Source organism: Vidua chalybeata, chromosome 13, assembly GCF_026979565.1.
Source record: "Vidua chalybeata isolate OUT-0048 chromosome 13, bVidCha1 merged haplotype, whole genome shotgun sequence".
In the NCBI taxonomy this organism is placed as follows: Eukaryota; Metazoa; Chordata; class Aves; order Passeriformes; family Viduidae; genus Vidua; species Vidua chalybeata.
The window spans coordinates 13,397,336-13,413,940 of NC_071542.1; the positions used below are offsets into that span (position 1 = coordinate 13,397,336).

At 49.1% G+C, this 16,605-nt stretch overlaps 1 protein-coding gene across 4 annotated transcripts in view; it reads left to right on the forward strand.

Annotated features, from left to right (window-relative positions):
* Positions 1 to 16,605, forward strand: part of NTRK3 (neurotrophic receptor tyrosine kinase 3) — a 204,178-nt gene that overhangs the window by 40,448 nt on the left and 147,125 nt on the right. For all 4 annotated transcript variants that reach the window (XM_053954740.1, XM_053954743.1, XM_053954741.1 and 1 more), the window contains exon 4: positions 12,444 to 12,512. In XM_053954740.1, coding sequence (XP_053810715.1) covers positions 12,444 to 12,512 — 69 coding nt within the window. The remainder of the gene's footprint in view (positions 1 to 12,443; positions 12,513 to 16,605) is intronic.

The window sequence follows — 16,605 nt, forward strand, 5'->3', positions numbered from 1 at the left end:
ATGTTGCTGCTCCAGCCCCTTCCAAGATCAAATCACTGTGCTGCAATTAACTTAGGGGGGGCATTTTCCCCCATATGTCTCCAGCCCTATAAAATTCTGGGCATGCCTACAGCACAGCCACTAAAATAAACAGCTGTAACATCTCCTCTGCTTCCATAAACTTTCCTGCTTTGCTCCCCATCTGCTTTGTCCCCTGGATGCCAGTGTAGTGCAGGTCCTTGCTGATATGCTAATCGGCAGCAGGGGTTTGATGGCATGTTTATTCCCCGTTTCCTGCCGCAGGTGACTGATAAGCAGCTAACTGCAGCTTCTCCTTTTGCTGCAGTGGCAGAGGTAGGTCCTGCATTTTACCAGCCATTGTGCACAAGGCCAGAGGAGAGACCAGTTCCCTGCAGGACTGTGGCTTCCCTTCAGGCTGGGTTGAAATCATTTGACCTGCATTCAGAGGGCTGGGTAACTCATTCCTGGCTGCAGGCTGCCTTGCTTGGCTGTGGAGAGGCTTTATTGTACTGTGATAGAAGGGAGAGCAGTGAGTTTGTGACTGATATACTTTAGTGGGACCTGAGAGAGCGTTTCCAACTCAAGCACTTCATGCTTTGTGCCAAGTCTTGTCCTGCTTCAGTTCCCCATCTTAAAACCTGGAATAACATTTATTTTCTGTGCTTTTATTTGATCTGAGGCGTAACACTTTGTATGATTTCTAATGAAACTTGGCCTTGAGTTGTGGGATGCTGTTGCAATGTAAGATCAGGTACAATAACTCTGTCACAAGTAAGTTTTGCATACTTTGATTCTTATGTCTGCCACTCTGGAACCCGGGTTCTCAGGATTTTGCTGTGGGTTTGTCTCTCCTTCCTTCCTTTGAAATGTTGAGATGATCCTTCCAGTTACATTGTGAGAGTTATTTCCCTTTCTGAAATTTGATCAATTGTCTTTTGACTGACATGTGAAATGGGCAGCAGTGGTGTTTGAAAAGGTCCAGTTTTTCACATCCAATCTTTAAAAAAGTCTGCAGATGATGCTGGGAATGTTTAAAATGAAGCTGTTCCTACAATGATGTGAGGTTTGTTGTATGTTGTGGTTTTTTTGTTTGTTTGTTTGAGAGGTTTTTGTTTGTTTGCTTTGTTTTCATTTGAGGTTTGTTTTTTTTTTTTTTTCCTACGAGATTGGAGTAAAATATGAACTTCAGACAAGTTGGTGGGTTTGGGGGAGTCAGCCTCTGACCAAGCCTTTGCTGTGCAACAATGGCCTGATGGATATCTTGTGGTGAGCTTCTCCTCAAAGAGAGGTGCAACATTTCTCTTGGATGTGATCCTGAAAATGAGATGTAGTTGTACCTTGGTTAAACCTCACCACATCTCTGAGACCACCAGTAGCACAGATTGAGCTGATTTCTGGAGATTTGGGCATGACAAGGAATGGATCTTGTTTCTAGGCTTCTGAGATCACTGCAGCATGGAGGGGCTCCAGAAAGAGCCTCTGACTGTTCCTCTTACTTCCTCCCCTGTGCTGCAAAGCGTTTCTTACCTGCCTGTGCCAGTGTGAGAGGGGCTGCAGAGGGAAGAGGAACCCTACCTGGGGACATGGAAACCTCCTTGAAAGCTGCTGTGGGAATGGACAGTCATGGCAGGATGAGTGGAAGTTAAGTGACCACAGAAGTTATCTGTCCTGGGATTTTTCTTTCCATGATCCTGGTTTACTAACAGTATGATTACAGGGCTGGTTTTCCCTTTTTGTTATACTGGCAATAAGCACCAGGGCAGAAATATAGAAACATTAAAATCATATGGTATTTGAGCAATAAGATACGACAGGGCATGAATGATGGGACATTAATTCATGATGGTGTGTGGCAAGGCAGGAATTTAAATGTCATAAGTTAGGCAGTTGTGAGTTTTATTGAATTATAAAATTTTATTGGAATACTGGTCAAAGGGTGGAGTTTCCCACCAACCCCTCCCTTTATTTGTATTTGGGAAGGGATGAGTTGTGAATTACATTGTATGCGAGAGACTGTGGGATGTTTTAGAGGGCTGCCAGTGAGAGCCAGAGGTGTGTCTCCCCGGGGAGCTGTGGGTGACCGTGTCTTTAGCTGTGCTGCTGCCTGGGGGTGACCGTGTTTCGTGCCTGTTGTCCTGCAGCACGCCTGAAGCCACGCTTGGGCATTCCCGAGGCTGCTCTCCCGGGCGCTGTGCTGGTGCCCGGGCTGGGGCCGTGCCCGCTGCCCCGCGGGGCCGCGCTTCAGCACCACGGACAGGGCCGGCGGCTCCTCCCGTCCCTCCCGCGCTCGTTCCGCTCCCTGCAGCCGCCCGGCCTCTGACCCAGCTCCCTGCGGTGCTGGAGCCTTCCTTGACCTCCCAGCCCAGCCTGCGGTTTGCCCCCTGCCTCTTCTGCCCTTCTCTTGGAACAAACTCCTTCACCTTTCAGCCCCAGCCTGTGCTGTCCTGGCTGCAGCTGCAAGCTATTTCAAGGCATGGGGTGGGAGCTTGCCTGTGGGGTGCCCAGGCTGGTTTCACTGCCAGCAGTGTCTTTTTTCTTCCATCTCACCTGCTGTGCAGCCAGCCTGCCCAGCTGCCTCTTTGACAGCTGCAATACCTGCAATATCCCTGGAAGTGTTCAAGGCCAGGCTGGATGGGTCTCTGAGCAGCCTGTCCTGGTGAAAGGGGTTTGGAACAATGTGATCTCCAAGGTCTCTTCCAACCCAACCCCCTCTAAGATTCTGTGGATACTAAGTTTCTGAGCTGCAGTGATTCCTGGCACTGACTGTGTTCTGCAGTGTGAATGGATTTGTTTTGCAGCACCACTACCCAGCTGCTGTCTGGGGGTTTCTCACATGAGTAGTTCTCTAGGACATCTGCCATCCAACCTTGCTGCAACCACAATCCGTGGGCTTTGGCTAAATGTTTGCTGTATCCAGTTGTGCGTGTTGATAATTGTGGGTAATTTGCTGTCTCAGAATAATGAAGGAATGCCTGCTGCACTCTGAAGCACTTGGTGCTTTGTGGTGATTAGTCTTTTCATTTGAAAATATTCCTCACAGTGACCAGCAAAAGATACTTCTTTTTAAGTACATACTGTATTGAGAAGAATGGGTAAAATGTAACTTTTGTGTGCAGACATCCCTGTTTATTTTGACAGAGTTAACTGTCAAAGGCAAAGCGTGTTTCTGCTTTTGGAGTGGTTGTAAGTGTGGAGTGCAGCAAGCAGGCTTCACTGGCTGGATTAAGTCACCACCAGTTCCCTGCTCCCCTCAGCCAAGCATTCCTTGGGCTGTCAGGAGGCACATCGTGCCACGGCTCAGGTGTGGCTGCAGGCAGGTCTCTTCTCAGAGCACGATTCCTCCCTGTGTGCTCAGGTGCTGCAAACAGGTTTTTGGGCAGCGGTGCTCCTGTGCCCATGCTCAGGTGTGTCCAAGGCACCTGCTGTCTCCCTGCTCCCCATGCCCACCCCATGGACACTGGGGGGAGGCAGCAGCCTGGCGTGAGGCAGGTCCTGCTCAGTGCTGTCTGTCTCCCAAGCTGACTGTTTTTCTTGTCATCTGACGAGGCGTAGCTGGAGCATGTCAGCCTCACCTCCTGCTGCGGCCAGGAGGCTCCGCACAGCATGGGAGGTGGCAGCTGCCATCTCTGCTGGCTGATGGCATGGGCCCTTCAGTTCCCCCATGTGCACCTCCCCATGCTGCCTCCCTGCCTGTCCCCAGCTCTGGTCCCTCGTGGTGCCCAGCTGCTGCTCCCAGTGCTGGGGGTGCAGGTAGCTCTGTTCCTTGCCTAATGGCAGGCTTTCTTTTCATTAGCTGCTGTAAACACAGGGCTCTGGCAGCACCCTGCTTTTCAGAGCCCAGGAAGATCATTTTTCCTTTTATCTATAATTTAGTGAAGTGTCAAGCCACAGAAGTTTTAATGATAGTAAGCAGCAGAGGAAATTTATTTATTCGCTGCAAAGGTGGGTTTCATTCCAGGGCTGGCTTTTTTGCACTTCCCTCACAAGAAATGTTGGCTGCTCACGTAACCTTGCTCCCAGTGTGTTCAGGCTACCTTCCCTGAGAAGCTCAGCACTACAGTTCCTGCTTGGCTCAATGGCTTTCCAACCCCTCTCCCACGCATGACACTGGGGCCAAGCAAACTGGGAAAGGAGAAGCAAGGAAAATATAGTGAGATGGGAGCATTCATGTGCTTGCTGAGGTGTAATGGGATTCACGAGTTTCCCATCTTCCTCCTGTTGCTGTGCATCTCTTGCATCTGCTTCCCAGGCCAGCCTCTGTGATGGATTTGACTGCTGAGGAAAAGCAGGGAAGGGTTTTTTTTGGGATGACACGTAGTGCTTGCCTTCTGTCAGTCTATGAAGGTGCCAGTGCTGACTGGAGATAAAAAGTGGATTGGTGTCATGGGGAGGGACCAGGGCTTCTTCCTGAGGTTCAGGAAGGCAGAGAGTGGAACTCTGGGCTGGCCAAAGAGGAGCAGGGGATGGGATGAGTCTGTGTCAGGGACAGGGGCCAGGCTGGAGAGAGAAGGTTACAACAAGGGATTGGAGCAAAGAGTCTTTAGGGAAGAAATGGAGAGCGGAAAGGGGGATGGGGTGTAGGAGAGGTGACAGGGAAATGGATCTGGAGAGGAGGGGGAGGACTGCCTGGGGTAGGGAAGAAGCACGTGTGTGTGGGAGATCTGCGGGTGGAAGCAAGTGTAAGGGAGAAATGGGTTTCCTAGGAAATACGTGGGAACTGTGCCTCTAAATTAACCAGAACCTTCCTCACCCCTTTCGATGTGGCTTTGGAGGCAATATTAGAATCTTCCTAATTATTTTTCTTGGACGAGTTTTGCTATCCTGATGATATTAATTATTCTTAAAGGTCAACAGCACTCACTTGAATCCCCTTCTGTTCTATCATGTAATCAGTTAATTAATTGGAAACCATTTAGCAGAGTCTGCTGAGAGCTTAGCCTGCCGTATGCCCTGTTGTTTTGCTATTGCTGGAGATATATATATAGTTTTGTATTTATACCCCTTCCTTCCTTCAGAGGTTCTGCAGAGCTCTTGGTACCATCCTAGTGCACCCCAGCCTCTGGGACTCCACCTTGAGTCAGGAAAATTGGGGCTCAGGCCCAGATGTTAGTTTTCTCTTTGCTAACCCCTTCGAGGTTATTCAAGGCTTATTGATTTCTGGGCATCCAAGTAGGTGGAGGTATTTGAATTTTTTTTTTAATATAAATTTAATGCAAGAGCCCTCTAACAGCTGAGATCACAGTCCTCATTCAGGAGGAAGAGGGGAGGACCAGAACCTGTCCTGGAACATCTGTGCTCAATGAGCTGACATTGAGGCTCTTGTGTGGATCTTGTCCAGCTCTCCCAGTGTGTGCCTGGGCATTTGGAGTGACCTCCCAGCTGGGTGGTACCTCTGATGAGCACCTGTCCCTATTGCTTCAAGGATGTTCATAGAATAATTAAAGTTGGAAAAAAAAGTCTAATATGATCAAAGTCCAATTACAGTGTACTCAGAGATGCTGGGAAATGCCCTGTGGGCATTGCTGTCCTTCCCATGCCATCCCCAAAGCTGTGCCTTGCCACAGCTCTGAGCTCTTCCCTCACGCAGGGCCATCGCGTTGGCTTTGGGTTCACTGGAAACCCGTGAGCAGGAGGCATTCCCCGGTTGTTCTGTTCCCAGCTTGAAGAACAATGCAGTTTGAAGCAAACAGGGTTGGATAAACCCAGCCCCTTGCAGGAGCTGGCAGCTGGCAACCCTTGTCCTCAGCCAGCACTCATCTCCAGTATTACTTCTGCATGCCAAAGCAGGAGGAAAGCCACTGTACGGTAATATTTCGGTCTAATGGATCTGGAATTGCTGCAGTTTGGGACAGAGGAGATGAGGTGGGGGCAGTGAAGCCCTGAGGACCTCTTGGCTGCAGGAGGGCAGCTATGGGCAAAGGCTGTTGCCTGTTGCAAGTTGATTTTTCTTTTCCTTGAGCAGAAGACTGGCCAATTCTGTGGATGCTGCTGGACTCTGCCCTGCAGGGAAGCTGGCAGGCAAAGGGAAAGCAACTGCAGGGCTGACCCAGCTTTTAACCTTTCCTCAAGTCCTCTGAGAGTCCAGATGTCTTTGGAGAAGAGCAATGGAAACTGCACACAACAAGGGCGAGATGAGTGTAGTGCAGAGGGCCAGAGCCCTGCATCTGCTCTGCCTCGAAGCACAGGGGACAGTGTGACCCGCATCTGGTGACGCCTTCCCATCTGTACCGTGGGCTGAACTGAAACTGTGAGCAGCAATCAACTCTGAGGGGTGATTTGTCTCTGAACAAAGCTTCATGCAGCTGGGAGATGCCTCAGAAGAGATGACTTGGAGGGTGTGCAAGTGTCACTGGGTAGGAGATGGCCTTTTAAAATAAATGCTGGGCTGGGTTGAAGGCAGCAGCAGGACGTGGCTGCTGCACTGCAGAGGCACTGGGAGGAGAGGTGTGGGGCAAATGTGCTGCTGTGGGAGCCCCGTGACAGAGGTGTGGTGCCTTAATGCCTTCCCACTTGCTCTGCAGCTTTTGTTTTTTAATGCTTTTGTTTAAAGACCAATGCAGGAGACCAGCCCCTTCTGCCTCCCTCAGCCCTGTTTTGGTGTGAGTTTGAAAATCAGGGACCTGCAACTGAGAAATGCAGAGGGCTTGGTGGCTCCTTGCTCCAGTACCACACCTCCAGGAGCAGTGGTGTGCATGTGGAATGGCAGGGTGTCTTCTTATGTGTCACCCACCATGGTGCCTCTCTCTGGTGCAGGGTGCTCTGAGTTTGGGAAATTATTGCAGATTCTGACTCTAGCCCTAGAACAAGAAATAATTTGTGGGGAGTGAGATGATTGTCATGACACATGCCTTACAAGGTACAGGACTGAACCTGTGGACTGGAGAAAGGACATAGTTTTGCTGCCCAAGCACTCAAAGGAAGACTGAACCTTGAAGACTTTTTGGTTCTGCTATGTTTGGGGTCAGAAAAGCCCTGGGGGTTGCTGGGCTGTTGCTTGAGGAGCAGAACTGAGCTGTAGGTGATGCCAGACCATGGCTGAGGACCTCTGTTAATTGTCTCACTCCTCCACAGCACCAATATATGTGTCCTGGTGCTGAGCCTGCACAGGGAGCAAATCCAGGAGAACTCCTGGCAGCGATGAAGTCTCAGGCTGACCAGTCTAATGGCACATCCTGTTCTGCTCACTCTGCTTTCCGGGTATGCGAGGCTTGCACGCACTTGGCAGTGCCCAGTCCTTTTCCAGGCTGTCTCAAACGTGTCCTGCTGGGACTTGGTGCTGGCTGAGCTATTGGAGATTCCAGTCGAGTCTAGTATTTGCAGAGCCTGATTAGTGGGGAGGCCTGTCCTGCCACAGCTTCTGGGACTTGTTGGGGTAATTTTAGCACATTCATTAAGGGAGGACAGTACATTTTTTCCCCTAATGAGCAAAGCTGCTTACTAAACAGGAAGAGGAGGAAGGGGGATGGGGAAGGCAGCGAGGGTGATGGGAAGTGTAACAGTGCTTTTAGAGGTCATTGGAGTTATCTGGCAGGGATAAGCAAGCCTGAATGGAGCTGCCCCTATAGCAGCATGTGAGGCTGTGACATTCTCCTCTCCTGTGGCCACCAGCACCCAGCTAAGGCTGCAGTGAGCTGTGAGATGATGGGAGGCACCTGTTGTGCCCAAATAGCAAGGGAGTCACATGCAGTGCCACCAGCATATCCAGCACTGGGGACCACAGCTGAGGATGTGCATCTCTCCTCACATTGCTGCCAGGCACTGGCTCATGCTCCCTTAGCCCCAGCTGCTCTGGGAAGTTAATCCCTCCCAGTCAGGATTTTCATAGTGGCACCATGCTATTAAAATGTGTGAAAAACTTCTCCCATGCAGAAATAAATGTGTCAGCTTGGAAACAAGGGCAAGTGGAGGATGGAGCTGCGTGGAGGAGGGACAGGTGCACAGGGTCCCTCCCCAGCAGCAGCGTTTCTGCCATTGCATTGAGCTGAACTGCATAAAATAACTTACAGTTTAATTACAGGGGCTCCTGCTTGTTGGTGTCATTAATGAGGCAACTGGCTTAATTTAGCTGAATAAAAATGGCTTTAATAGTGGAAACACTTCTGGCTGCTGGGTAATTAAGGGAAAAGAAAAAAATGCTGTCTCCTCTTGCATTAAAGTCCACTTGTTCTGGTCTGCATGGATCTGAACCCCTCTTTGTTCCGCATCACCAATCCCTTTTTTAACCCCAGGAGCTCGTTCAGGACTCCATGGGGCACTCCACGGCCCCATCTGTCACTCATGCTGTGACAAAATGGCAAAGGTCACCTCCCCTCCTTGTCGGTCCAGCAGGGTCTTGGCAGTGCCTGCGGGAGCCGTGGGTGGGTGTGCGGGACACGGCGTGCTCCCCCCTGAAATGGAGGAGGAGGATGGAGGGAGAGAGCAGGAACTGGGATTTAGCTGTCACTCCATGGTAACAGCCTGCAGAGAGGTGCTGCTGGGACAGGAGTAGGAGCCTTGGGAGCACAGCTGCTGCAGCAGGAGGGCTGTGCAGTGGAGTTGAGCCTGAGCCAGGGGTGGGTTGGGTGGCTCTGCCCTGGACCTGGTCCAGGTGAGCTCTCTCCAACCTCCTCTCCCTACGCAACTCCTTTTGGAGGCAAAAAGCACCCTGGCAGCTACTTCTAGAGGCTGTCTCCATGGAAAAGAGCATCTTGTAAGTGATGGAGAAAATGTCCCATGGCAAGGAAGCACTTTGAATATGTTCCAGGAGTGCTGATGGCAGATCTGTCCTGGGAGAGACAGGCTCCTGTTCATTGCTGAGAAAAATGCAGGGAAGGCACTTTGCTTCCTTCTGCCTGTGTTTCCTTGATGTGTAATGTGCTGTATTTTGTTACAGGTGGAACTGATGCATAGGCTGTTATAAAGGTTGTCTGGCACACTGCTACAGGACTGCTTCCACTTTCCTATAATTCTGCCAGATTTTAATCGCTCAGACTGAAGTTTTCTGTTTTGGGTATCTGCTCCTGGCTGATTCTATTTTTTCTTATTTCTTTCTAGCTTCACATAAGTGCTTTCTCAAATGTTTGAAGTGGTAGAAGGGAGGTTGGGAAAAAGCTGTTTTGTTCAAGCTAGAAAAATGCTGGTGATGCTGCTGTTACAGAACATTTGCATCCTCCTTTTGTGGAAGGAAAGAAATCTTGTCAAAGGGCAGATTTTGCTTGGAAGACTTGGTTTTGCTCAGGGACATTTTAGGTCAGCAGAATGGCTCTTGGTCCAGTTGGTCCAGTTGGAGGGGAGAAGTTTTGCAAAGGATGTTCAGGAATGAGTAAGGGAGAGGAGTATCAGCTCTTCTTGGGACACTGCTGTTGGTGTGGGAGGGTGCAAAAGTGGGGATGATCATAGGAAATTTGGGCATGGACAAGGAAATTGAGGCTAAGAAATACTTGGGAGTAGTTGGAGAGCAATGAGTAGTGCGATTCAGCCAGCTAGGAGGGAAAAGGAAATGGGTCAGGGAGGAGAGAAGCTGGCACTGCCCAACCACAGCATTGGATGATGGGGCTCTTGTCACACCTGTAACAGGGATTTGGAGGTGGCAACAGGCTTGGAAATGCTGCAGGAAGGCAGAATGGGCCTTTGAGAGGCCTTGATTTGGAGCTGTGAGAGGACTAGTTCTGGACGTGAGTACCTTGATTTTCCCCAAACCTCCCCATTTATGCTGTACAGAACACTGGGAAACTTGGTGTGTGCAGCTGAGGTTTGTGACTGTGAGGAACCTTGCAAACACCAAACAGGAGTTACAAAGTGCTGGAGCTCAGAGCCTTACCTGTGGAGCCATAATCTAATCTCCTTCTGTGCATGCACTGTGATTCCATCTCTAATTACAGAATCACATGCTCCCTTCCCCAGGAAACCTGTCCCATCCAGCATGTGGGGTGGATCTGTTCTGGGGAGAAATCACTGCTGTGCAGTGAAGTTTTTCTGGAGGAGCTCTATTTTCTGCGGCACAAGTCAGTAGCTGTACCCTTTTGTATGTGGAATCCCAGTGCTGTCATCGCTGACCTTTGGAGTTTTTGTGACCGAAGTGGTGTATTTTTAATGTGTGTTTGTGTGCAGCTCCTTTCGGTCTCTGTGCTGAAGTCTGTCTCTGAGCCTGAGGAAGGACCTTTGTGATGTTTTGGAGTACCCAAGGTGTCTGTTTCCAGTGACAGACATGCTCCTCCCTGTGTGTGTCCAGGCTGATCTGAAATGGAGCCGTGGGTGTGTGTCCCCCTGACCAGCCCTGCAGAAGTTGATGGTCAGGTCAGATCAAACCCTGGCTTTGCCCTTTAAGAACAAAGTCTCTGACCAGATGTGTGCAAGGGAAGAGCCATCTCCTCTGTCCCTAATGCTTGCTGTGGGTTATTGTCTGGGGAGGGAGGAGGAGGTAGGAGTTGGTTTCCAGGCACTGTGGGAGTTGAGAAGCGGAGCACATCTGCCTGGCAAAGCCCCTTGCATTAGTGAGGATGTATCCTTTCTCCATCTCTGTGTCCTAAATTGTAATAACACGATCATGCTATTTTTGATTCCCTTATTTGCGTGGAAAGCCTGTTGTTTTTTCTCTTCTCTTTCAGAATCCAATTTTCTCTTGACATTTCTGCCTAATGTAGCAAAACATGACCTTTGAGAAAGGACATTCCAGCGAGATTCACTCCCTCCTCTGCATTTCTGCCTCTCTCCCACATCTTGCTGTCTCTCATGCATCCCCTTTACGCTTCCTTCTTCTCCCTGGGCTGGGGGAGGGAGTTTACTGTCTCACTTTTCAGTAACAGTGAGTTGCTCCTTCCCCTCCCACTTTTCATCTGTCTTTGCAAAATTTCCAGGTGGTCAGTGCTCTGGGGTGGATAAAGGAGGGAGTCTTGTAATATTTTTCTTCCCCCCTGCTTAGCTTTACCTGCCATTTTTGCCACCTTTATCAGAGGCTGGAAGCAGTTTGTCTACAGACGTGGGAATGGTGGGATCACAGTCATGTGAAATGAGGTACCTGTGGTTTGCTGTGGTTCCCACAGCGGGATAGTCTGATGTGAAGCAGAGCCAGAATTTAAAAAGGCAGTACTGTGCCATCATTGTGTTTGGGCTTGTTCTCGTGCCAGGCTCGTGGAGAGCCTTTGGGACAATGCTTTGCTGTGTGAGCAGCTTCCCCTCTCCTAATTGCAGAGTTCTATGCAGGTGGGACAGGACCAGAATTGCTTTTCCCTTGCTGAAACCCAATGTAAGGGAAGAAATGAATCTGCCATCCCAAATCCTCGTGCATCAGACCTGTGCCAGCAGGAGCCATTCAGGAGTTTGCTCTCTTGGTTTTAGCACTTCTTTGCAAATCAAATAGGGTTTGGGGACTGAGCCCTGCACAACTGGACTGCCTTGGGTCTTACCTTCCATTTGGCCATCCCAGAGCTGAATGAACCTCAGGTGATTGATGCCTCTGGCTCTTCATTGCTCTTCCCCGTGGGTCAGGCTGAGACAGAGGGGCTGCCCTGCCTGCCTGTGGCTCACAGCAGGGATGGATTTGGGGAAGGATGGATTTGGTGAGGCAGCGCCTCCTGTGTGATCTGGAGGCCAGCAAAGAGATTGGACATTTGTGGTTCTCCCAGAACTTGTGATCACCCGTTCCTCTGCTCACTCACCCATGGGTTGGTCACTTGGTTGGTGGCTCTCAGGCTGACCAGGTGTCCCTGGGAAGGCTGGCCAGAACAGAACGTGTTTCATTACCATCCTTTTGGGCTGTTAGAAACCAGGGGCTGTTCTCCTTCTGCTCACCCTGCTCCAGACACATTTCTTCCTCTTGTTTTTATTAATTCAGTTCCTTTTACATTCTTTCATCCTCTCTGGCTTTCAGCTAAAGAGAAGATGTCTGCTGGGTTGCAAAGCTCTCCCAGGTAGATGAGATTTATGTTTTTGCAAGTTTGGGCAGATGGAGAGAGGGATGGGGAGCTGTTGGCTGCTGTAGCAGGGGTACCCCTGGGTGCAAGCAGCACACAGCCATTCTGGGACACCTGGAATGCACAGCTACTGCAGATCATGTGATAACACCTTGGGTAATCATCGTGCTGTCATTTGAACCTGGCTGTTACTATTTTTAACGTGAGGTTTGTGCTTAATTTTTTGTTCAAGTTCTGAAATTAGACTTGTTCTTTTTGCTGATGGTTGGTTGAGCTCCAGATTCATGGGCAAGAATCAGATATTGGATTTTTTTTTCCTTAACATTGCAGCAGGATATAAATCGTTTTTCCCCCTTTAAAAAGAAAAAAAAAAAGAGAAACTTTAATTTGAGTTTGTCCTCATTAAAATCTCTCATTATGGAATCTGAACTTGGTTTCTAAACTGCTTGACAGCCTCCCCATCGAGGAGCTCTGTGGAGGTGGTAGGGCCATGTGCAGGAAGAATTATTTACAGTGACTACTTTATATTTTTTTCTTTCCCTTAATTTTCAGAGACCTCTCCGGGAACCGGCTCACCACTCTGTCATGGCAACTCTTCCAGACACTGCGACTCTTTGAACTGTAAGTCCCACCCTGGGGGTATCTCCTGGGAAAAGACAGGAGTCTGAGAGGAGGAACGATTTCCAAATAGAGTTATTTTGAAGCCAGCAAATAATTACCTAAAACTCCAGTGGGCAGCAACATCCTTGGGAAGCTTTCCTGGGTATGGGAGCACCAGAGCAGAACTGCTTCTCTTTTAACTTCACAGCAGCTGGCTAATTAATGTCGGGATGATGAACAAGTCATGCTTGGAGTAGTAAATGGTTGACTAACTCTGGGAGCACATTAGAAATACTTACTAGGCCAGATTTTGAGTGAATCTCTTCAAACACTTGCTCTCATCTGTTGCAGGGTAGGGCTAAGTGCTCTTCTTTAGTTGGTGCACATGCTTTACAAGACACCCCTGCTTTTTAGGCCCATGATTCTCTTTCTCTCTAGCAATGGAGACACCTCCCAGCTCTGATGTGGGAGATGATGAGATAGTTGTGTCTCCTGGGGCACTGGTGGCCTTCAGCCTGCTGAATTATTGATAGAGCATTCAGCATCGTGCTTGAAGAATAAGTGGACACGAAATCAATGGAACGTTGCCCTGATGACCTGTTTTGTTGAATTTTAGGAATAGTTGTTTGGTGGGTATAAAAAAATATATATGTAGGATTTGTCCCAGAGGATCCTGGGAAGCTCCATTCATCCTCACTGATGATCAATAGAGCTGTAAGCTAGAAGTGACTTATGAAAGAATAAAGACAGTCTTTCAAGTGGGAGTAAGTGTGTTATCACTGGTGTTACTGCAGTGTATTTTATTTCTGTCAAATTGTTAAATGAAAAATACTAATAGTGATATTAGAAAATGGAGAAACGCCCTTCTAATGGGGAAATTTGGCTTGCAGAGCTAAAATGCTGAATTCAGAATTTGTCTCCTTGCTGATTACAGCTCTAAATATTTTTCAAGCCTGGCTCGGGTTTCAAGTTTAATAGCATGAGTCATTTGTATTCTTAGACCTTTACTTATTGTCATTGCACTGTCTGGCAAAACTCAGATTGATGGCTGTTACCCAAGAGAGACCCAAGTGTGGAGGAGCAAATGGGACTGCAGTCCTGAACTGGAGGCACTCGCAGGGCCTGGGGTAATGGTGAGCCTGCAGATTAATGGGAATACTTCCAAAGGGGCTCGTTTTTATGTGCTTTTGCTTCATTTGGTCATATTTTGTTTCTTCGGGCACATCCCAGGTCTGCCAGCTCCAGCTGGGCTCAAAAGACCAGTGCCCAGCACAAAGGGAATTGAGAAGCTGCTTTTTGGGCAGCAAAGGGTATTTCACCTGATGAATACATCTGTGCTGTCCTGATATGATGATCCTGGCAGGGAGTTGTGCTTGGGGTGGCTTTGGATGTTGTCAGCAGAGTCACTTGGGGCCAGCACTCTGCAGCTTGGCGAGCAGGAAGGAGCTGAATTACTTGGCTCCAGTTGGAGCTGTGCTCAGAGAAGCTTTCTTGGAGATAACAAACCCCAATGAACCAAAGAAGTGCACAAAGAAATGCGGGAGATCACAGGGCTGGTTGGTAGGAAGCCATGGGGGGGTGGGAAAGCAGAACTGATATCGTGTGTGTTGTTCGTGGTGTGTGTTGTTCGTGGTGTCCCACGGGGAGGCTTGGCATCGTGTGGGGCAGGAGCCTCAGCTGAACCTCTCCTGCTCCAGGCTGTGAAAGGGGTCTTGGCAAACAACCTCTGGCACCAGCTCCAGTGAGCAATTTAGACCTACAAATGTGCCTGCCCACAGGGACTGCCTTGCTATTGGCTGGGCTGGACTAAGAGCCTGGGCAAGTTCATTTTTTTCTAAAGAATTGCTTTAGGTGCTTTCTGACAAATGTTCCCCTCTGAGTAACTAAGGACCCTTCATCCACATAAGCACGGCTAGGATGGAGATTACCACAATAATGTGGTGAAGCTGTTCCACAAACACAACAGGAGAGGGATATTTTATTGGATGTCCACTGGGATGTCGGTTTCTAAGGGGCAGGGGGATGTGCCTGCAGTGTCCTTCCTGGGGCCATGCTGAACCTTGGAATTGTTGGAAAGAAGGCAACACAGAGGGTGTAGCCTGAGCTATGGGCTCTGAATAATCATTCACATAAAGATGTTGGAAATTAAGGTAAACTCAGTTACCTGCTGTGAGGGGGGTTGTGGTCCTGACTGCTAGAATGATGGGACCTGTTGGTGAAGAAGAGCGGATCTCCAAGTTGGGGAGAAATTACTAATGGATCCACAAAAGTGGGAAATACTGTATTTTCTTTTTTTTTAGAAATGCAGAGGATGGGTGAGTAAGAGACAGTTTTTTGGCACACTGAGCTCCAAGGAGGCTTCCAGAACCTGGGAAGGAGACGGAATACATGGCCCACATAAAGCGAGTGTGAAACACTGGTGAAAGCTAGAAAGGGAGTTGCAGATTGACATCAGGCAAGGACTTGAAATTGAGCCCAAAACTCTCTGGAAAGGGAGAAGGTGGGGAGCAGCAGAGGCTGATGCAGAGACAGCTATCCTGAGGAAGACTGAGCAGCAGCATTTGTGCACAGCAGTGGAGAGGCCAGAAGACTCCAGCGACACAGAGAAGCTGGCCAGAGTCTCTTCTCCAGAGGGCTGTGTCTGTGTGGAGGGTTGGTGGAACAAGTGGGTGCAGAGGCTCACCAGAGATGCCTTATACTGAATTCCAGTGCCCCTGTGCTATCAGGAAATCATGGATCCAGAGGAAGGAAAGTCATCCAAGCCAAAACCGTGACTTTACAACGAGGCAGCTCGGAGCAGTGGAGCATGTGGTGAGGGAAGCAGTGGGAGGATTGTCTCCAGGAGACTGTTGGGACGAGAGGAACTACAACTGAGTGTGACATGGAGATTGCCAGGGAACACGAGACCTGACAAAGCCACTCACAGTGAACAATGAGAAGTAAAGATCAGAAGAGTACTGGGCAGGTGGATGGCAACTTGGGGCTTGAAATTGCTGCTTGGCTGCATCCAAGGTGTCGCAGCCTCATGAACGCGGTAATGCTTTAAAGAAGAATTTCTTGTTCAACAGAGCTGAGATTTTTCCCTGCTGACTCACTGAAGAAAGGATGGCAAAAATGAGGCACACTTCCAGAGAGTATTATCTCTTGCTCGTTCTGGCCAGAAACAAGACTTGGAATTGTTTCCAGTAACTCCAGCCCTAATTCCCATGGCATGGGCTGACCTTGACCAGCAGGGCTCAGGCTAATGAGTGCACAACTCTCCTAAGTCTGAAGCTGAGTGTGTGCAGGGAAGCATCTGACACAAGCAACAGCTCAAAAATGTTGGACTTAGAGCCTTTCTTATCCAGAAGTCACAGCTGGTTTCCTCTGTCATGTCCTTGGCTTCCTTTGTCATATCCTCAGAGAGCTTAGAGCTGACATTTCAAGAAATTCCTTCCCGGAAAGACCTAAGACTCTGGATCCAATTACGTCTTTGGTTGTATAAAACCTTGTAGTCCTGAACATCTTGCTGCTCTGCCCGACCCATCAGCATTTCTAATACCTGCAGTCCCTGCCAAGTTGCCCTGCAGTACATTTCTGCAATGCTACAGCAAGAGGCTTTGGTGGGGATGGGGCACAGCAGCATTTCTGTTAATGTTATGAGTCCAACTTAACATGGTCCGTGCCTCCAGCTTTGAAACTTGTCACCACTGGTAGTCCCAGTAATAGAGCTGTGGCCAGAGAGTGGCTCTGCTCTCTGTATTAGCTGAGCCAGCTGTCAGACAGCACATACCACTCCCTGTCCCAGTCCTTCCCTTTCTATCCCAGACCCTTCTGGCAGGGGTTCAGAAATAACAGTTTTGGTTGGACCACCAAGAGAAACCCTGGTTCTGGGAAATTAATAGGAATAAAAGAATTAGATTTTGTTCTCTCTCTGCTGCGTGCTCTTTGCTTCTCAAGCTTAGGGAAGTGGCCTCAGTCCCAAGGTAGGAAGAGCGTTTTAATTGTAAGAGCATGAAACCTTGGCGGGAATTTTATGTGAATTGAAACAGACAGGAGAAGTGTGGCAAGGATCTCTGCTGCCCTCTGAGAGGTTTTAGCTGCAGACAGCTTTGCTTTAGCTGATGAGTGGGGA